This window comes from Eulemur rufifrons, chromosome 7, assembly GCF_041146395.1.
Source record: "Eulemur rufifrons isolate Redbay chromosome 7, OSU_ERuf_1, whole genome shotgun sequence".
NCBI lineage: Eukaryota > Metazoa > Chordata > Mammalia > Primates > Lemuridae > Eulemur > Eulemur rufifrons.
The window spans coordinates 167,953,263-167,976,082 of record NC_090989.1 but is presented as its reverse complement, the minus strand read 5'-3'; the positions used below and the strand labels follow the sequence as shown (position 1 = coordinate 167,976,082).

Here is a 22,820-nt window from a genome sequence, read left to right as displayed (position 1 = left end):
AACATTTAAAAAAATGTTCAGTCACTAATCATCAGGGAAATGCAAATTAAAACCACTATGAGATGTCACCTTACCCCTGTTAGAATGGCTCTTATTAAATAGTCAAAAAACAGTAGATGCTGACGTGAATGCAGAAAGGAACACCTATACAGTGTTGGTGGAACTGCAATTTAGTACAACCTCTATGGAAAATAATATGGAGATTCCTCAAAGAACTAAAAGTAGACCTACCATTTGATCCACAGTCCCACTACGGGGTATCTACCCAAAGCAAAACTCTATTTTGTTTTTTTTTTTCCTGATTGAGACAAAACTTAGGCTGGGTTTGAGTCTCCTATAGCTTTGTTTTCTACTTATATTGACTGTAATGGGAAAATCACTTTAAGTGTATATAGAATCTCATCATTTTAAAAAAAGAGCTCATATTATGTCATTAAATAAATATAACTATCCTTAGACATTGGGTAATTAGAATTATTACCATTTCCCAACTGAGACAACTAAGGATGAGATAAAGTTTACTTATTTAAACCCAGCCCTGATGGCAAAAGGCTCTTATCAGGTCAAGTCAGAATATGAGTGGCTTTTCCAAGATGACACAGGCCGGGCATGGTGGCTCACGCCTGTAATCCTAACACTCTGGGCTGCAGACAAAGGAGGATTGCTAGAAGTCAGGAGTTAAAGACCAGCCTGAACAAGAGCGAGACCCTATTTCTACTCAAGATAGAAAAATTAGCTGGGTATGGTGCACGCATCCATAGTCCCAGCTACTTGGGTGGCTAAGGCAGGAAGATCACTTGAGCCCAAGAGTTTGACATTGCAGTGAGCTATGATGACACCACTGCACTCTACTCTGGGCAATCAAGTGAGACTCTGTCTCAAAAAAAAAAAAAAAGGGAACCAGGATGACAGGGGCCAACAGAACTAGTATTGGAATGGTGATCTTCTTACTTTTTCTACTGGAACAGTGGTTCTTAGACACAGTTTCCTGTTATCAATTAGGAAGTGTAACTTTTTACAAAAAGTTTAACTTTTAAAAATTAAACCTTTTTAATATTTATAAGTGTGAAGTTTTAGCTGTTTATGTAAATTTTAATAGAAATTAGAAGTGATTAAAGGATACGCAAAAATAATATATCTTTTATGCACTTCATTCATTCATTTAACCAGTACTTTAAGTGCCTGGCACGTGTAAGGCACTAAGCTAGGCTCCAGGGAAACATCATTGAACAAGATGGCAGGAGAAGACAGATCATCTGACACATTTTATCAGAACTCACCAGTAGTTAAATGGTGTCCTGTGGAATCACACAGCAGGAAGACCTACCCTGGGCTAGGGGTTAGGAAGGGCTTTATAAGTTGGTGCTGCTCATATTGATACTGAATAACAGGCAGATAAGAGGTGAAGGAGGGAGAAGAGTCAGGAATATTTTAGGAATGTTTTCCTAAGAGGGAAAGAAAGGTAGGATTGATAAGGCATAGAATTGCACATCCTGAAAGTGTATACTCAAACTGAACATCATCTATCATGGGGTCATAGATGTAACAACAACAAAAAAGTTTGAGAACCCCTGCGTATTGCTATACTGCACTTAGCAAGCTATTTCAGACCATGGGAGGGGCCTGTGCCGGGGTATGTTTGCTACTAAATGTTTAACAAGCATCTCTTAGGAAAAAAAACTGCGTTATAGCATTTGCCAATTTCCATGGTGTAAATATTCCTACCCTGGGACTAAGTGAAGCTGCCAAGGAGATATCACTGAATATGGAGTTGAGAGGAGATGTGTAGCACTAGAGTTTGTTCCATAGTGATCCTAATATTTTCCTCTACAGTGGCTAGTTTATTTGGAAGAGCTTCTTTTTAGCTTGATGAGAATACAGGCATTAAGAAATTATTGAATGTTTAATGTTAGCATTTGAGTAACAAAAAGAATGTGGGGTATTAACAGTCTAACTTCTGTCTTCATTAGTAATGCTTTAGAGAGTCTTAGATTCACTTTTCCAGGGAAGTCTAATCCTCTATATCATTTCCATCATGCAAATATCACAGATGTAAGTAACATCAAAGCACAGATGAAAGCAAAATGTGGTAAAATAATCAGGAGGCAATGAATTTTGAGTATTACAAATGTATCACCTTTGTTTCCATATAATTTGTTTAACTGTGATGTATATTATTTTTGAATTATGGATGCATTTAACACTAGCTCACAACAGTTTCTATAAATTCAACGATCAGCTCTCACACACCCGTTGCAAGCCAGCTCCACCATACTAATAGACCTGACATCTTCAGCATAAGGTAACCGTGATCCTTGTCGGGAACAAGTTCTCATGCTCCTCTCTTTCTCTGTTCCTTACAGATCAGCAAACAGCAGCTGCAGACAGTCAAGGACCGGTTTCAGGCTTTCCTCAATGGGGAAACCCAGATTGTGGCTGACGAAGCCTTCATGAATGCTGTCCAGAGTTACTACGAGGTAAGAATCACCACGCAGACGTTGTTCTGAGCTACTGGCCAATGGGAACAGCAGCTTTGGTATTGCACGGGATTATCCCTCCTGAGGCAGAGGGCTTGGTGGTTGGTTACACTGTTAAGGAGTAACAGCATTTTGTTTTGGGGAAAACCGTAAATATACGCTACTGTTGACCAACTGATTTTTGTAGCAGGCAATGTACTGAGTGTTTGCTGTATGATTTGTAACAGTCTTATGAGTTAGGTCCTGATGATAGTACCATTTTAGTGATGAAGAGATTGAGGGTCAGAAAGATTAAGTCAGTTAATTCAGGGTCACACAGCTATTAAAATGTCACAACCTAAGACTTTAGGGAGTCGGGAGCATTTTCCCGTCACTTACACCATTTCTGAGGCATGTTAGCACTTCCCAAGGGCAGTGGTTGCATGAACTTCCTTATTTTTTCCCTTAAAATGACACATTGGGTTTTTTTTCTGGAAGTTAGAACTCTGTCCAAAATGCAGTACTCTTCGCTAGAGAAAACTGACAAAAGAGTGAATATGTCCTGAGCATATGTCACAGATAAATTGCCACCACTAGACCTCAGAGGTTTATTTATCAGTAAAGCAGATTTGCAATTCCACAAATATTTTTAAATTGTGCAAGTATTCTTTCTGAGTGTGTACATTGGCTATTGTCTGTACATCATTAATGAAATGGATGTGCCGTACCTTCCTGTTGGCAATGCTTTCCCAACATGCATATTTTCAAAAATGATTATTGAAGGACAAAAATATCATTGAAAGACATTTTATTATACTTTTTAAATTTTTTATTTATTTACTTTTTATTTGTATAAAATGAAAAAATTTTAATGTATCAGTAATATTCATATTCAATGAAATCATAACTTTCATTTCAAATATACTTTAAAGTAACTTTGGGAACATATTTTTATGTGTACATTCAATGGTCTAAGTACAAAAATTCCTAATCTATACCTTGAAAGAAAAATGTAAATTCCCACACATACTTTTGTTCAGACTTAAGCAACTATGTTAAAATTAAAGAGGTGATAAATTCATATAAATGACTAAAAGAAAGGTAGATGCCATCATTACAATTAACTATAACAGATTCTTTTGTTCTCTTTAAACAAGTCAATAATGATTGGCCAAAATTTGTTAGAGGAAGTGGATCTAGTAGTTTTGTATTAAGAACACATAGAAAATAATTTAATAAACAATATGTGTGGTTGTTAAGGAACAAAGAAGATGAAATTACCTGAGTCTTGAGTAGGTTAGATTACATCAATATCACAGATTATTTATTAATAACTCAACATATTAATTAGAAATACAGAATGTTAAATGTATCATAGTTGGATACTTTTTTTTTGATGGATTAGTTCCAATTAATGGTGAGTACATGTGGTGTTTGTTTATCCATTCTTGTGATACTTCACTTAGAAGAATGTATTAATCTATTTTAATGTGAACCAGATAAATATTCTCTGTATTTGGAATCCTATGCCCCAAATGTCTTATCTATCCATTTTCAAGTCTAGTTTAATTAGAAACCAACTCCTAAGCACTGAAAGCTTATGGTATCCTGCCATATGCAATTCAAATAATAATCATAAACTGTAAAATAAGTATAAGAAAATCTAACAGAATCTAATTTTTCTCCATGGGATTGCTTTCCTGATTTTTTTCCTTCCTTCCTTCCTTTAATTATTATATAGAAAATTTTTCACAACAAAAATGTTGGTGCTCCTGCTTCGCTAGTGCTCTAAGCATATCCAGCCCATTGGATGATCCAGTCCACGATAGATGCTTTCACTGTGTTAATTGATTGAAGCCTTAGTAGAGAAATCCTGATTTAATAAAACTCTCCTTCCCACTTGCTAAAGTACTTTACTCCTTCCTTCATGGAAAGAATAGAACAATATTGCAATTAGATCTTGTGAAAATATTATTGACTGGTTTGCTAATTAGCATTTAATAGTAAACAGGCTTTGTGATGTTTGTTAGGTCCAACCACAGACTGATTTTACGCACCATTTCCTTAAGGAAATTTCTATTTGGATCTATCTTAGAAGTCCAGTTTATTTTTATATTTGTCTGAATGTAAATCTTTTTTGATGTTACAATTAGCATCCATTATTACCAATGAGTGTCAAACTTGGCTGCTTTATCTGATGTGGTGCAATTTCTCGGTTGAATTTTATGGGGAATAGAAATGAGATTTGGAATCACAATGATGTATGGCAGTGAATAATTTGAATACATTTAACAAAGATTTTGTTTAGAAACTGCCCAGGAATTAAATTAATTTTTTCCCTGTTTTTAAAGTTCTAAAAGCCAGTGGGAGAGTAATGGGAGACCCCTTATCAGACCAAACACTTACCAATAGTTCTCCATGTTTAAGGTCATACACCAGAGAGTAAAAATCTGTAGACTGCAAATCTTAATTAGAAAGCTCATTTGACTAATGGCATAAATTAAAAGAAAATGTCATTTCTATCTATTAATTAAATTTGAAAACTAATAGTCATCGGTGCACTAATGAGTTTCAGGAAATTACCATCATATCTATAGTGATCCTTATATTTTCCTCCATAGTGGCTAGTTTATTTGGAAGAACCTTTTTTTTTTAGCCTGATGAGAATACGGACATTGAGAAATTACTGAATATTTAATGTTAGCATTTGAGTAACATGGGAAAGAATGTGGGGTATTAACGATTTAACTGCTGTCTTCGTTAGTAATGCTTTAGAAAGTCTTAGATTCACTTTTTCAGGGAAGTCGAATCTTCTAAAGCAAAGATTCTCAGTCAAAGAATCAGAATTAGCACTTTACTTGGGTAAGCTCCAAGTTGATTTGGTCTCCCTTTCTCCCTTTGCCTTCATTCTTGGGCTGTGGAGAAACTATTATCTCTTCCTCCACCTTATTATGGGATCCAATTGCTTCTCTGTTCATGTCTATCTTAGGACTCTTTGGAGTACAAATGACAGACCCCTAGTTCAAACTGGCTTAAGCCTAAAAAGAGATTTATTTTTTCAAGTATGTTAAAAGTCTATGATAGACTTGGCTTTGGCCATGGCTGGATTCTGAGACTCCAAAGATGCCAGCAGGATGGATATCTCTCCGCTATATCTCATCTGTGCTCTTCCCTGTATTGCCTTCATTCTTGGGCAGGTTCTTTCCATGTGGAGGATCCTCCTGGTCCCAGGGCACTTCCTACCCATTTAGCAACCCCAGGAACAGAGAGAACACCTTGGTGCTGAGAGTTCCAGCAAAGGCTCAGGGTGACTTAGTTGGACAGACACGGATTCCCCCTTCTTGAGCCAAGCACAGTGGATGGGGTGAAATAGACAGGGGGATGAGGCTTAGGAAGATACCACCTCTGGAGCCTGAGTGTAGGCTGAGCCCCATTGGAACCATTTGCAATGAAAGTGCAACAGTTTCCCAATAAGAAATTAGGATGCTTTTTACCAGAAAGAAAGTATGCTCGGCAAACAAAACCAACAGATATGCTCTTCCAAATTCTCCCTCTCTCTCTCTCTCTCTTTCTCACACAACCATATCACACCTTCACATTCCAATTGACTAGCAATGACATTAAAAAATAAGTAGTGTAACTTTTTTTAAAAAAATTCTGAGAGTACTAGAAAATGTCAATTTTAGGCATTGGCTTCGTTTTGCTAAGGCAATACTGTCATCCCTTGCTATCCACGGGGCATTGGTTCCAGTACACCACCCCCTTGCCCCTCCCCCAAGATACCAAAACCCTGGAATCCTCATCTCTGATATAAAATGGTGTAGCATTTTCATATAACCCACTCGCATCCTCCTGTTTACTTAAAATCATCTCTAGATTACTTATAATACCTAATACCATGTAAATTCTAAATAAATGGTTGTTATACTGCAGTGTATTTTATTTGTATTATTTTTTATTGTTGCATTTTAATGTTTTGTGAGTATTTCAAAAATATTTTTGATCCATGGTTGGTTGTTTCACAGTTGGTTGAATACAGAACCCACGCATACAGAGGGGCAACTGTAATGATCTGTTAGCCCACTAGAGTAGCAAAGAGCAGGTTTTTAGAAGCAAAAGGAGTGAGGAGGTGATGTCCCTTTTCCATCTGTGCCCATCCTGCCCAGTCTGAACCAAGCCGACCACCGTTAATGGCAAGCTGGTGAGGACAGGACCCTGAGTGGGGCTGGGATAAAGGAGACTGGGGTTCCCCAGGGCTCTCAAGAGTGTACAGGTTTAGTTTGTTCTTTCCAGGCGGCCCCGTTTGTCAGGAATCAAGCCAGGCAGCAGATTAATCCTATAATGTCTTCAATTATGGCTTTGAGGGCTGGGGGCTGGGGTGGATGCTCTGAGATCTGCCCTGGCAACCGCATTCTGTTCTCACATCCCTGGCCCCAAGGCATGACATCAGAGAGGCCACCCGTTTCTCCACGTTTCCCACACCTTTTCTAACACTCCAGTCTTTCAAGACAAATGTCTAAAATACAAGCTTTCTCTCCTTCCATCTTCCCGCTCACCTCCTCACCTCCCTGCTTGCTTTTAGTTCCTTCACACACTGGTCCTGGCATTAGAGAAAAGAGGTGGATGAAAAAGTTTTACAAAACTCAAATCCTGCCTGGAAGGAAACATGAGGGGATTTGGAGGGAAGTGAGAGTATCAAGCGTGGTGGGAGACACGTGGAAAGTCAAGCTAGAACACTACAGCTGATGTCTGGGCTTCAGCCAGTGACGCTGCTATGATCAAGTTCTGTTTTGGGGGAGATTTTAAAGCTGATCTACTCTAACAAAGGCCTGGTTGATTTTTGTCAAAGTAGCTTTGAAGGTTGTTTGGGACAGAGCTCTTCAGTTGCTAGCAATAGAAACTGACTGTGGTCAAATTAAGCCCTAATAATGATAGTAGTCCTAACAGCAATGACAGCAGTGGCAGCAACAACAATGGTTTGCTGTTATTGCTGTTGTTGTTATAGGAAATAACTAAGCTTCAGAAAAGAACAGACCAGAGCACTTTAACCTCAGGAGTCCAGGTAGCAAGATAGAATGGAGACCCCATCATTGGCCTATTCCAACCCCGATCCATTCTTGCGCCACTCCGAATCTAAAGTCTTATTGGTCAAGCTCAGGTCACAACCCTCCACTTGGCTAAAGAAGGACAAGGTCCTGTGATTGACAGTCGCACTGTGTGCAGTGGGAAAAGGGTTCATGGAAGGAAGACTGAGATACTGTTATCAGAAAGGGAAGCACAGTTGACAAGTCAAAACTGTAGGTGTCCTTGACATAAGGTGATATATCTTATTTAGTTTTTATGGTTGAACTTTTCTGTTTAATCTAAGAAAAGTGTAAGTCGGTCATACCAGCTATTTGTCTAAAATGAAGCAATATATTTTCTAATAAGCAAAACTACCATAACTACTCCCCAGCCTTAAAACATATACATCCGAGGAGGAAGAGTAACTGCCCTTTCTAAAGGCATTTGTTCTTGTGGGGAAAGCCCAGCAAGGAGGAGGCAGAGGGCAGAGTGATTAAGAGGATGAGTTTAGTGTCCAAAAGAAATGGGGTTGAATTCTAGTCTTGGTAACCACTAGCCATGGGACCTCAGCCAAGTCTGAGCCTCAGTTTCTTCATCTGTAAGAGGACTTTCCTTGCATAATTGTTCTCAAGATTAAATGAGACTACATATACCTGGAAAATTCCATTATTAGTGTATTAAGCTTAGAGGGGGAGAATGGTGGTGTTGTGCCCATATGCTGCAGAGAAATAATAGAAGAGAGTTAAAAAGTTGATAATTGAAATCAATTCAATCCCTAGTTGAGGGGCCTGGGTGTGGGGTAAGGGAGGTACAAGGTGGAGAGGGGAAAAGGGTATAGAAAAGAGAAAGGAAACTGCTTTTGCTTCAAACCTACCAGCACCAACAACAAGGTCATGGCCCTGGATCTGCTTTTGAAATTTGCCCCAAGATCCTTTACTTTTTGTTGAAGAATATTTTTTAAGATCCAAAAACACATTTCATTTTAGATATTTTACATTTACCCTGACTCAAGGGAGGTAAAATTTGTATTTTCCCAGGTAGAAAGAGGTGCTTCAAATGATTTGAAAATAAAACATGTTAATAATGAAAATAAGCCAGCCAACGTTAGAAAAATCTCTAAATTTGAATGGTTAAAAATAAACTTGCAATCCTATCGTCCTCGATAACTGTGATTAAACCTTGGCACATATATTTCCAGGTATTTTTAATGTGTTTATACATATCGAGATAGCTATTTGACTTCCATATCAAGATGGGAAATTACTACGAAATTAATATTACTACAAAATATTAATAACCCACTTCTCTTATGTAGCACAGTTGATTTCAATCTCCTTGCACAGGAACTGTCTTGTTCCCTAAGGTGTCCTCCATCCAAGGTCACATGCCTGTCCCCAGCCCCACCTCACCCCTGCCATGGGAAGGCTCTGGTTTACCAGTAGATCATGGACATCTTTGGATGCCAATGAAAAAAATATATATCTTCTTTCAAGGCTGCATGATATTCTATTAAAAAATAACAGCTAACTTTTATTACATTCTTACCCTGTGATAGGCAACAGGCTAACCAATTGGCATGCACGATCTCATTGAATCCTTACCAAAATCCCACAAGGGAAGGTTGTTATAATCCCCATTTTAAAGGTGAGGAAACTAAAGCCAGGACGATGAAGTAACTTGCTCATGTGGCAAGGCTAGCAAGCAATGGAGCCAGGATTCGAACCCAGGAGTTCTGACTCTAGGGTGCATGCTTCTAAACACAACATCTACTCTGTCCATTACTTACATGCCATTTATTCATAGCAACCAGGTTTGTTTGTAGGTTTTGAAAACCTTATAAATTCTGACATCTAGGGTGGTTTCTTGTCTATCTTAGAATGACATGCTTTTGCAGAGCAGGAAGGGAGCTATCCGGGCTTCGCAGCCTATCAGCAAAAAAAACAGGGAGCTGGACCAACCTCCCACACAATGTGTACAGCCACTGAGTACCGGTGTGTTTGCGTGTGTCTAAAACAACCTTGAGCTTGCTTGGCTCTGGGGGTGGAGGGAAGGATTGATGGATGAGGGTGAGCTGCTGAACTGACTGCCCTCCACGATTCCATATTTATTTGTTCATCTTCCATCTCTCATTATGACTTGTCTGGAAGTTGGCAGAAAAGTAGGGAGGATTTATGGATGTGCTCAAATAGAATGGCGCCTGGGATTGAAGTCCCTTGGGACAGCCACTAAAATTTAGAAACAGAAACACAAACATACACACACACACACACACACACAATACAGACAAAGCTCCCAGCACAGATGAGTTCCGACCGTTGTTTTATAGACCCACAAGCACATTGGTACTTAGTGCCTGTGTTCATTATAGGGTGAGGCTGGCCCAGGCCCCACGTCCTTTCTGACATACTGAGAAGCCAAGACAGATGACGTGCCTGGAAAGTCAGTTTCCTACCGCCCCTGTCTCCCCACGGCTGTCTCGTCTCCCTGGGGCACTTCACCTCTCCTGCCTCCTCAATCTCCAGCCTCCTTCCTGCCCACGCTCTTGACATCCCACCCATCTCCCCTCTTTCCAGGGCCTGACAGTCATACCTTAGCATGGGACAGACACATTTCAAAGTCCTCTCAGTTTGATCCTTGTCAAAGAAGGGAGGCTGGATTAACTTCCTGGGACAGCAAAGGAGAGTGAGGTTGATGGAGTGACTTTTCCAAGGTCATCCACTAGTGGCTTAGCAAATATTTATTGAGTGGCTACTGTGTAGAAAGGAAGGGATGATGTGAAGCACATGGCATGTCCAGGATTCAGGGGTCACCCAGCCAGTGTTGGAGGCCAGCTGGAAGCAGAGTGCCAACATCCTTATTTCTTACCCCTTGTTATCAGAGTTCATGGAAAATCATGTTTGAAAGACCAACAATGTATTGTGTCTGCTCATTTTACCTTTGCCTTCTTGCCCCCACCCAGACATCGTCTTAGTAAGGTCTCTGCCAGAGAAGTCTGCTTTATTCTTGTTGTCCATTCACTCCTTCAGTAAATGTTTACTGAGCACCAGCTATCTGCCAGGCACTATCTCAGGCACTCAGAAGTAACAGGAAAAAACAGCTACAGCCCTGCCTTCCTGGAACTTAGAGTTTAGCTGGAGATTCAGATATTTACCAGTCACAAAAACAGTGACAGATGGCAGCTATGGAAGGGCTTTGGGGGAAGAGAATAGAGGGCTGGGAGCTTTTAACTGGAGTCCGCTCCACATTTGTGGGACATGCGGATGGTCAGTTGGGGAGGAGAGTATGGCTCTGTTGTCCATCAAATGTTTCCAAGTCCCCTCTGATGTTTATTAGAACTGCCAGCGAAGAATTAACTCCCTTGTGTCCCCACCGCCATCATCCCTCACCTGTACTCCTACAAGCACCTCTCGGCTGGCCTCCCTGACTATTGTCTCAGCTCCCTTCAGTCTGTTTTCTGCATTAAAGCCAGAGAGTCTGGGCGTGGTGGCTCACGCCTGTAATCCTAGCAATTTGGAAAACTGAAGCAGGAAGATCGCTTGAGGCCAGGAGTTTAAGACCAGCCTGAGCAGCATAGCAAGACTCTGTCTCTATAAAAATTAGCAAGGCATGGTGCACACACCTGTAGTCCCAGCTACTCGGGAGGCTGGGGCAGGAGGACCGCTTGAGCCCAGGAGTTTGAGGTTGCTGTGAGCTATGATGACACCACTGCACTCTAGCCCAGGAAACAGAGTGAGACTCTATATCCAAAGAAAAAAAGCCAGAGAATGTGAACTGGATTGTGCCACATCCCAGCTTAAAACCTTCAAGGGCTTCCCAGTGCCCTTAAAGTGCAGACCAACAACCTAATGCCTCCTCCCATGGCCTTGGCTGCCTGGTGCCTTCTGGCCCACCTTGCATCAGTCTCCCTGCACCCCACCAATGCCACAGCCACGCTGGCTCCTCTTTATGTCCTCGGACCCTCAGGGCCTTTACACATACTGTTCCTTCTCTCTGAAATACCTTGTAGCTCACCAGTCCGTCTTTCATGTGTCATCTCCAAGGTGTTTTCTTACAGGAAGGCTTTCTTGACCGTGTGTTGGAATAGCTTCCCGGCTACAGACACCCAGGGACCCTTGTACTTTCCCTTAATAGAGCTTGTTGCAGATTGTAATTATATTTGTATGGAATTACTAGGATCATGTCTATTGTACTTTTTGAGAGCTGAACCTGTGTTTTCCTCACTATTGTATCCCTGGCACCTGCTACAGTGTCTTCCATCTAGTGAGTACCCAAAGAAAGGATAGATGGGTACACGAGGAAGATTATAATGATTATAGCGGGAAGGATAACCCCAAAATCTTATAGTTCAGCTCCTTCAGTGTATGGATAAGAAAGTGGAGAATCAGAGAAGGGAGGTGACTTACCCAAAGTCACACAGCAAGTTAGTGGCACAGCTGGCCCGGGATCATAGTTACAGCTCCTGTCACATGCTACGTGGCCTCTCCAGAGACTTCCTCTGTTTGCCTCAAAACTGTGGTGTTCTTTGAGATCTGTACCCATAGCTGAGACTCGTGATGTTTAGGTTAGATGGAGAAACTGTCTGCATTAAGCATTTCAGGTTTTCAGGTGAACTCTTTGACTCATAAGCCCTAAGGATTCATTTGAAACTTTTCCTCTATAATTGATTTTCAAATGAACTCTAAGGTCTCAGCTGAGCATCAGTTCCCAGACACAGGAGAGCAGGCCAAAATCTTGACCATGAGGAGCAAATCTCAGCCCTCCTTTCCAGATTAGCTCATTAAAGTCAGCAGTAAATGGAGGCCACCTTGTTAACATCTCCCCACCTCCAGGAAGCTCGGTGCTGAAGTGTGAAGCATAAGTGGCCGCCCCAAGCATTGCTGTCTCTCGGACAACAAGGGCATCCCTGAAATCTGACAGGGGATGAACGTTTGCTCTGCCTCTTGAAGGATGTTTATACACCTTCTCAAGTGTGACCAGGACACAGCTCAAAAGTGTCAGATGTTTCCTCTCTGTGAATACGAAACCGCAGCTTTGCTGCCTTGTATTATACCCCAGACCATGTAGCAGGCGTAGGCTTCCGAATGGTGGGCAGTGGAGCGAAAGTAAAATGTTCTTAATGAATGGCTTGGTCCCAGGATGCAGGCGACACCAGCAAAATGACCAGGGGTTCTCCACCAGACAAGAGAGCCCCAGAGGGAAGGGAGGAACCAGGGTGAAGTATAGAGACCACATGTTTGTAGTCAGACAATTTGAGGTACCAAGAGCAAGTCCCTCCCCTCTCCGGAGTCTTGGGTTTTCATCTACAAAATAAACAGAATATAACACCAACGTTCATTGTTAATTCACTTTCAAAGTGTCAGGTGCTATACCAGGGATTGAAGATATTGTGGGGAATAAAGAGGACAGTCTTTGCCCACGTGGAGTTTCTATTTCAGGAAGAGAAGCTGATAATTACATGCATATTTACCCAATACTAGATTAATTCCAATTAATTATAAGAGTCATGAAGGGGATAAAATGAGAGACAAATAGTGGTGAATGTTTAGTACTATGTGCAGATATCCTGCCAGGTACTTTATATATGATAATAATAATAGTAACAACGACAGCAACAACTCACTTGGCATTCACATGGGCCAGGAACTATTTTCAGTGCTTTTCACACATTAGCTCATTGACTCCTCATTTTAAAATACCTATGACATAGGGACTACTGTCATCCCCATTTTGTAAATGAGAATCCTGAGGTTAATGTGCCCAAAGTCACATAGCCAAAAAGCGGCAGAGAAAGAACCGGCGCAGTCTGAGTGTAGAATCTGTACGCTATATGCTGCGTCTCATATTAGTGTCTCATTTAGTCCTTGCAGCAATCTGGTGAGTACAATTGTTAGTCTCATTTAGTAGATGTAGACACAGAAACAAAACGTGTAAGTTACTTGTCTGCATTGGCCGGGCTAGGAGGTTGTAGGGCAGGATGGGACCCCCGGTAGCGCCTCCTCTGACACACGTGTAGGGGGTTGGCCTGGTGCCCAGCCCCAGGGGACGGTCCCTCCGTGGCCAGCTCTCTCACCGTCTGTCCTGGCCCTGGTCTCGCACAGGTGTTCCTCAAGAGCGACCGTGTGGCCCGCATGGTGCAGAGCGGGGGCTGCTCCGCCAACGACTCTCGGGAGGTCTTCAAGAAGCACATCGAGAAGAGGGTGCGCAGCCTGCCTGAGATCGACGGCCTCAGCAAGGAGACGGTGCTGAGCTCCTGGATGGCCAAGTTCGATGCCATCTACCGCGGGGAAGAGGACCCCAGGAAGCAGCAGGCCCGGATGACGGCCAGCGCAGCCTCCGAGCTGATTCTGAGCAAGGAGCAACTCTACGAGATGTTCCAGAACATTCTTGGGATCAAGAAGTTTGAACATCAGCTCCTCTACAATGCCTGCCAGGTAAGGTGCCTCTCACCTGGGCCCAGAACTGTGGGTAAGCAGTGCCACATTGTAACTTCTGAGGACCACTTCTTGATTAAAAAAAAAAAAATTATATTTTATGACTGTACTGGTCAAAGGCTGAATATGATCCAGGCTAGATTATAGTCATGCTTTTATTCTGATTTTAGAAGAAATTGAAACATTTTTGTGAGCCCCTAAAAGTCTCAGGGGCCCTGGGCACTGAGCTTATTGTGTCTAATGTACGTTGGCCCTAGGAGTAAGGCCTGGTGTCCATGCATCAAAAGTGCTAAAAATCAAAATAAGGATTTTTTTTTTAAAAAGATGCCATTAAAGTAATTGGTGTTTACCAGTTGAAGGACTTGCACTTCGTCAGCTTGGAAAACAACTGGATTTAGCACCTGGACGTTGAGAGTATTCATTTAAAATGGAAAGCTTATGTGAGGCCTGAGTTTAATCAGACCCACATATTAGTCACATCACGAGTTTCCAAGCGGATCTGAGAAGGCGAGCTGAGGTTCTGCTTGGGCCCACCTCAAAAGGGGCCTCTATTTTCTCTGTGTGGAGGGCTGGGGAGTGAGGTATCCTAGATCATGATTTCCTATCTGACATTACTGTTATGTCCGTTCACTTCACAAATATTTACAATCTTTGAAAATTTTAGTGCGCGTTACTTGGGAGCATTTTTAAAATACACATTTCCAGGCCCCAGCCCCTAGAGACTTCCATTCTGCAGCCTCAGAGTAGGACTTAGGAATCTGCATTTTAAACAAGGGCCCCCCCCCCCTTTCTGGTAGTTTTGTTGCTCTTCCCCTTCTAAGAACATTAGATTCATCTTTGCTTTGTTCACTAATATTCCCCGGTGCATGAAATAATTCTTGGCAGGTAGTGAGCACTCAGTAAATGCTTATTGAGTTAATAAATGAATAATGGCAAATTATTTTAATTAGTAGGTAGGGTTCTTATCAACTGTTACATTTCACCCAGAATTTTCTGGATGTTTTAGGAAGTAGTCTATTTAGCATTTCCTAATGTAAGACATGCATATCATTCAAAGATATTCCTGATATCTGCTTTCCTCTTGGACAGCTTCAATTTAAAACACTGGTTGCCAACTTGAAGGTTAAGGGTTTCTGTGAGGGGTCCAGAATTATTTTGAAATTCTCAAATAAATCTCAACATAAAATTAAATTCAATTGTTCTTTCTATTTAAAATATTACTGCATCTCATGTGGCACTACTTTAATTTAATTAGTTAATTTATTTTTTAGAGACAGGGTCTCGCTCTGTCGCCCAGGCTTGAGTGCAGTGGTGCAATTATAGCTCACTGCAACCTCCAACTCCTGGGCTCAAGCCATCCCCCCTACCTCAGCCTCCTGAATAGCTGGGACTACAGGTGTGCACCACCACGCCTGGATAATTTTTCTTGTTGTTTTTAGAGACAGAGTGTCGCTATGTTGCCCAGGCTGGTCTCAAACTCCTGGCCTCAAGCGATTATCCCATATTGGCCTTCTGAGTCATGTATTACAGGCGTGAATCACTGCGCCTGGTTTCATGTGGCAGTTTTAGAATGGGCTAGGCAGGTGGCTCTACCACCACCACTGCCACCTCCACCAGCTTCTCCATCGCAAGAAAGGTGTCATAGCTTCAAAAAGATTGAAAAATCACCCACTTGAATTATAAGTAAGATTCAAAATTACAGAGATAGATAGTCAACTGTTTCTGAACCTGCTAGGTACAAAATTATTCTAGGGATTAATTTTTCTTCTTGTTGCAATAGCTTATCGTGCATGTTTTCTGTTCTTGCTCAAACGTCAGCATCATTGGAATGAATGCATCGCTATTGCCATTTCCTGTCTGATCTCAGTGTTTTTCAGCTTGTTGAATAGAGTTAAGTGGCAGGACCATATTTTACGCTTTTCTCCTAAAAAATGAATTCGTTCAACTCATTTTACCTTTAACATTTTCTCGATGAGTTAGGAAAAATCATCATAATATTCAAAAATAATGTCTCCCTGGAATAATGATCATTCCCTTAGCCAAAAGAGAAGTAGAAGAAAGGTAAAGGAAAGTATTTCTTGAGACAGGCATACTTAAATCATTTAGTATTATACTCTACACTCATACTTAAGTCTGATTACTGTTTCAGGGTTTTTGTATGAGTAGAAATTAGGGAAAAGAATATTACAGGTAATTCACACAGAAAAATATACTATGAATGAATCCTAAATTTATGATTTTTTGACTTGTATTTCTTTAGTAATCTAAGTTATATGAGTATACTGGCAAACAAAAGTCTTTTAAATGAAAGATAACATTTGTAATGATAATATATCACAAATGTTATAGAAATGAGTATTCTTATAACTTACTTTTGGGATAAATTATTCATGTGATATTTCTGTAATCTGTTAATTTGCAGCACAACATTTTTAGAATTGGCAAAGCTTTTGACCCAGGAGCTCCACCTTTAGGAATTTATTACAAGTAAATACTCAGAAATGTGTGCAAGAGTGTTAAGCCCAAGTATGTTCATTGCAGCCTTTTGTATGGCAGTGAAAAAGTGGAAGCAGGCTTAATTCCCAACAGTAGGGGATTCATTAATTAGATTTTTATTTGTCCATATAAGGGTATACTTTTTATCCAATAAAACACTAGTAAAAGAGTTGTTAAAGAAGAAAGCTTACCACATGGGAAAATGTTCATTAGATATTGCTAGGTGGAAAATCCAGCCATGAAACAGGATAGGCAAGCACAGACCCATTTTTATGGGGAATAAACGGACAGAAAAAGTACTGGATAGGCAAAAAGCAAAATGTTAACTATGCTTATCTTTTTTTTCTTTTCCTTTTTTTTTTTTTTTTTTTTTTGAAGAGTCAGAGTCTTGATCTGTTGCCCATGCTAGAGTGGCTAGAGTTAGTGCCATCATCATAGCTCACTGCAACCCCAAACTCCTGGGCTCAGGTGATCCTCCTGCCTCAGCCTCCTAAGTAGCTGGGATGATAGCCATGTGCCACCATGCCTGGCTAATTTTTAAAAAAATTTTTGTAGAGACAGAGTCTCTCTAAGTTACCCAGGTTGCTCTTGAACTCCTGACCTCAAGTGATCCTCCCACCTTGGCCTCCAAAAATGGTAAGATTACAGATGTGAGCCACCATGCCCAGCCTAACTATCCTTAAGTGGTATCATTATGATTGATTTTCATGATTTCATTTGTGCTTGTCTATATCTTCAAATTCTCTGCCTTAAGCATATAGTTATTTTGTAAATGAAAACAAATACCAAAAGTCTCAACAAAGAGATCATGAACACAGTGACATAAGAAGAAAATCATCTTCTGAATTGTTCTCTAGACCTCAGCCACTGACACACCGCCTTTGTGACTTTTGCCGTTTCCAACTACCACCGGGATGATTATTTCTTTCATATTTCTTATTAAACCAACTCCCAACTCACTTTTTTAAACCCATCTCTATCTTAAGAAGTGATGTATGTGCAATCACACCTTTGATGTTCTAGGTTTATTTTTTTTAAATAATATACATTAAAGTGAAAGCTAACCATTCACATAGAAACTCCTCGTTGGCTGGCCCTCTTAGGTCATCTTACACCACGAGTGATGTGTAAGGCACAGGCAGGACAGCCAGGGCCCTCATGCAGTGAGGCTGTTGGGACAGAGCTCTCTGACGCCATCCCTGAACAAGCCCCAGACTGACCACAGCCGCTCTCACACATGCAGTCTGCACAGCCAGGCGGCAAAGCAGAGATCTCATTTACCTCCCTCCTCTGCCCTTGCTGGCAGGCTGCATATGGACAGGCAGGGGAAAATACTGCACCTCTCAGGCCCTGCAATGAGGTGTCAGAAATTATAGATTCACTAATTCACCTTCTAATAGACTACATCAGCTCTGCAAAACTCAACAGCTCACAGGAGCAAGGATACGGAAATGAAATCAGATCACTTTCATGCTTGCCCTTGTTTTGTTTTGCATCTTCTAGACCTTCTTCTCCTTAGGAGACAAAGCAATTCCTAGGTGCTTCCAAAACCAGAAACGTGCATAATGTTTTCCTCTTACGCATATTCATCCTAGGGGAAGCTGTAGTAATCTGATTTCGGGCTGCTGCTTTCTGAAAATGCCTGTGCTCTCTCTTTATGAGGTTCTGCCAGTAACTGCCAGTTTTATCTCAAATGAGAGATAACATTTATCAAAGAGCGATTATATCAGTTACATATCAGTTGTCTGTTGTAACATGAACCATGTCTATCAAAACATAAAAAACAAGAAGTCTTAACCATTGTCTCTGTATTTGCACATCAATTATTTTTAAGTCTGTTTTGTTTATTTGAAAATTAATGATTCAGTCTCATAAAAGAGGTTGCTCATACTCAACATAGTAACCAATGTAAAATAATTGGCAACTCTTATTACAAAATCAGTGTTGTTTTTGTTTTTCATAGACCTTTGGGAGGAAGCAGTCAACTATGTAGCTAATTTGCGCATTGGAGTTGAGCTCTAAAGCTAACTCAAAAAAAAGTAAGGTGATCTCTTTGAGAATGGGTTGGATCATCTGAGAAATGAGACTAAGACCCACTATGAACATCTTCATGAAATGCAAAGCTGATGATGATGGTGGTGGTGGTGATGATGTGGTATTTAAAACCGGTTTTAAAATGCACCATCTCACCCCTTTCCCTTTAGTGGCCTCTAAATTTGGTGTCAATTTGATGCCCAGTTGTACCAGGTGTCTGCTACTTCCTACTCCTCTGCTTAACTTTAATGAAGTTATCCTTAATTATCTCATTCTAAAATGTGTGGACATTTCCCCTTGAAAAACACCTCAGATTTGCATTTTAGAAGGAGTCCAGCCTACATCTTCCTGTATTTTTAAATGCAAATAAACTCTTTGTAGTGAACCAACCCAGCTAATTTTGAAGGGATGTGGCTAAGTATGAGCTCAGGAAGCCACTGTTTCCTCGTATTTTGATTTTGCTCTTTGAAAATGCCATTTCTGGTTGTGCAATTACAGATCATACTTTTAGCTCCTAGAACCATCAGCAACAGGACTCTGGCCTTCACCTTAGCCATCATGTGTGCTTAAGTGGCAACAGGGATAACATGCACACTCCAGCTAATAGAAGATGACCACGTTGTTTTCACTTATCCTCTCTGAATTTCCAGAGATTTTTTTCAGATAAGTCTGGCAGACTTAAGACACATGAAATATGACTCCCCAATCTATAAACACCTTTGCATTTTCAGTATTGAATTCTCCATCGTTATTGACCTGCTAATTTTCTTAACACTTCATTTCCTTTCTTCCAATCCATTATCAACATGGCCTTTGATGATGTGGTTATCTTATTATAGTGCTATCTTCCTTAGACTTGATTAGCACTTGGCAGCTTTTCAAATAGTTTATTAGACTCTGAAGAGAAACCTCAAATTATCAGGCTTTCAGCTGTGACCCAGATTGCTGGGTTGTATCCATACCTCATTACAGAGTTTTTAATCTCCATATAACTACATAGCTTTTTCCTGGTCCAGAAGTTTCCGGTAGTTGTTTTGGCTAAAAATTTGCTTCTTGGGCCAGACTCTTTTTCTAAATCACTTTTTCTGACCCTGTAATAACACTACAGGTTTTTGCATATAATGGTCTTTCAATAAATATCTACTGAAGAAATGTTTTGTAATCTGGGACAGAGAGAGGCGATGGCAGTTTAGTATTAAACACTTTTATTTAGAAACATACTTTCATTATTCATTCATTCATTCAACAGATTTAAGCACCTACTATGCACCACGTATCACATGTTATATGCTGAGGATAAAGCCTAAACTTTCTTTGTCCTAGAACAGCACACAATGTGTCTCCAACTCTCTTCCTCCCTGCTCTCTACACACCTCTCAATGACTTTATATTTGTCCTGCTTAGAGCATTGTATTTGTTTTTGTTATATTGCTGTATAACAGATTACCACGAATTTAGCAGCTTAAAGGGATACTCCTTTATTATTGAACAATTATTTTTCTAGGTCAGAAGTCCAGGCATGACCTAGCCAAGTCCCCTGCGTAGGGTCTCACAAGGCTGCAATTAAGGTGCCAGCCAGGCTATGTTCTCATCTAGAGTCTCAGCAGGGAAGGATCCGCTTCATGTTGTTGGCATAACTCCTTTCCTTGCAACTACAGAATTTTTCAGATCTAGCAACAGAGAGTTTCTCTGGTGCTTCAACTCTCTGATTTCTAGATGTACATTTAAAAGGACTGCCTGATTAAGTCAGGCCCCTGAGAATAATCTCCCTTTTAGAGTAATTTAAAGTCAACTGATTAAGAACTTTACATCTGCAAAATCTCTTCATCCTTATCATATGCTGTTGATTAAAAGCAAGTCATAGGTCCTGCCTGTGCTCAAGGGTGGGACCACAGTAGGGCATGTCTCGCTGGGGTCATCCTGTGGTTGTCAATCACACTGTTCTTCCCCATCCCACAGTGTTTCATGTGGCTGGCTCTGTCAGGTGTCAGTTTAAAGGTAACCTTTTTAGAGAAGCTCTCCTTTACCATTCTGCCTTAAATGGGCTTCTCATCGTTTGTTTTTCCCCCTGAAACAATGCCCTGTTTATTACCATGATAACACTTAACACAACCTGAAATTACCTTGTATACTTACTTTGTTATTGTCTATCTCCTCCTTTAGATTTCTTTAAGAGAAAGAATCATGTGCATTGCATGCACCACTATATGGCCAGTACCTAACACAATGCCTGGTACAAAGTAGATGCTCAATTAAATATTGACTCAGTAAATGCAGAGGCTGAGGCATTTATGGCTTCATGGGGCTTAAATGCCCACTTTACACAAAGGTGCATTTTTTCTGGTTAGACAAAGTGCAGCCACGAAACAGGCCTATCAGTCTATGACCTGGATCCACTTGCCAGTACTCCTATTTTATAATGTAGATATCACCTGAGGGTCACAGGAATCTTCCAGGCATAAACTTTCCCTCTGGCCACACTCAACCTTGTCTCTCCCATCCCATGGTTGACTAAAAAGGGACCAAAATTAAATCTTATCTTTCCAAAGTCATGCAATGCCTCTAACAGTCATTAAATATTTGGTGGACTGCCAGTTTTAAATGACTTTGCTTTCCAGATGTACTTTAATTCCAGCATTCTTTGAATGTGAAAAGAGGTCAAGATGCACATACCCCATGAACATGTTCTACTCAGTTAGTAGGGACAAAATTAGAGGCATTAAGGATATGGGGGGTACAGGGCCAGAGAGCAATATTTAATTTCCCAGAGCAATAATTATCTGAAGATCTCATCATGATTTTTCTTATGTCTCTGTCAGTTGCTTCTAGAACACATGGCCAGAGATTTCTATGTGATTGCACCTGCTGTTACTGAGAGACTACCGCAATGGAAAGTTGAAATTGAGAGACAGTGGGTATGCCGCATCTAAAGAGCAGGGAATTGGCCATTTTCTAGGCAGCCTTCAAAACTGCTGTAGACGTTTCAGCAATCTCTGTCCTTTGTTACCAAAACTGAATCACAAATATGCTCATTTATTCAAAGTCCTTTCTTAAGCATTGAGCCAAAAAATTGTAATCACAGGTGTTAAAGAAGGGGTCCTTTTAGAAAAAGGCACACAGAAATAGTATTTTCTACTTTTTCTACCTTTTGCCAAATGATAAAACCTGTTACAAACCATCGAGCACAGCCTTGCAAATGGAGATATGTTACCAGCCTTCTGACCCATTTCAGCAGCCCAGACGCCCCGTGGTCATGGTCTGACTTGACCTTCTGCTACCATCATGGAGCCTCCTCAGAGATTCAGACCCCGAATCAGCAGAAGCTTGGGTAACGGCGTGCAGTGCACTGATTAAACTTTACTGTTAACCCTTTTTGTTTCAATCCTTTTTTGAACATATGAATCCAATACATTAGTTTGTTTTCCTTCCTGGCTAGTGAATAATTCTACATCAATCTTTTAGGGTGAACTCTTCATCAGCAGAGGACTCGTGCTCTGTGTTCTGACCTCCAGTTTGAACAGCAATGATACCTACCAAATACTAAGCATTTACTATGTGCCAGACACAAAGCCTAGTACAATATATACATATATATAATCATATTTAATCCTCAGAACAAACCTGTAGACATTTTTATCCACCTTTTAATAAGGAAGCTAAAAGGGAGAGGGAGAGGAAAGCTAAACAATTTTTCCAAAGTCAAAATCAAACAGCCAGTCAGCAGTAGAGCTGGGATTTGAACTCACGATTGCATGACCCCAAAGCAAGCTCTCAAGGAGTAAATCTTTTTTATACAGAAGATTTTTGAGATTACATAGAAATTTTATTGATATGTCTATATTCTAACAAGATAGGTATGTGTGTGTTTTACTAAATCTTTTATGAATCTCTTCTATATAGCCTGCTCCCTTTTTATCCTAAAATTTGTTGGAGGAAAAGAAAATTCAGCTGAGGACTCAATTCTGTATATTGGCTAATTATGATTTTAATGGATATGTCTGTTCAATGGAGACTGCTTAGATTTATGTTTGCTTCATTCGTTTACGTTCTACCATAGCAATACAAGTGTTTCCTGGTTGAATTTTGCAAAACATATTTACCAAAGCCCTACAGGGTTCACAGGATGGTTGAATGACAGGAAATGTTCACTGTTCTTGTCATTGCTCATGTGTAATCTGGCCAATTGGATGACCTGGAAGAGTGGCTACTTTGTAGTTTTACAACATGAGCACCTTCCCAGCTGGGCCCAGTGACCCCAGGATTAAAATAAGTTGCTCTTTGGAGGAAGAACAGCCACAAAAGCATGCATGAAAATTTAAATTACAAAGATTTTAAGTTA

The 22,820-nt window shown here is 40.5% G+C and overlaps 1 protein-coding gene across 9 annotated transcripts in view; it reads left to right on the top strand.

Annotated features, from left to right (window-relative positions):
* The window catches only part of CADPS (calcium dependent secretion activator), a 454,766-nt gene that overhangs the window by 103,824 nt on the left and 328,122 nt on the right, over positions 1-22,820 (top strand). For all 9 annotated transcript variants that reach the window (XM_069473767.1, XM_069473764.1, XM_069473765.1 and 6 more), the window contains 2 exons: positions 2,364-2,477; positions 13,619-13,951. In XM_069473767.1, coding sequence (XP_069329868.1) covers positions 2,364-2,477; positions 13,619-13,951 — 447 coding nt within the window. The remainder of the gene's footprint in view (positions 1-2,363; positions 2,478-13,618; positions 13,952-22,820) is intronic.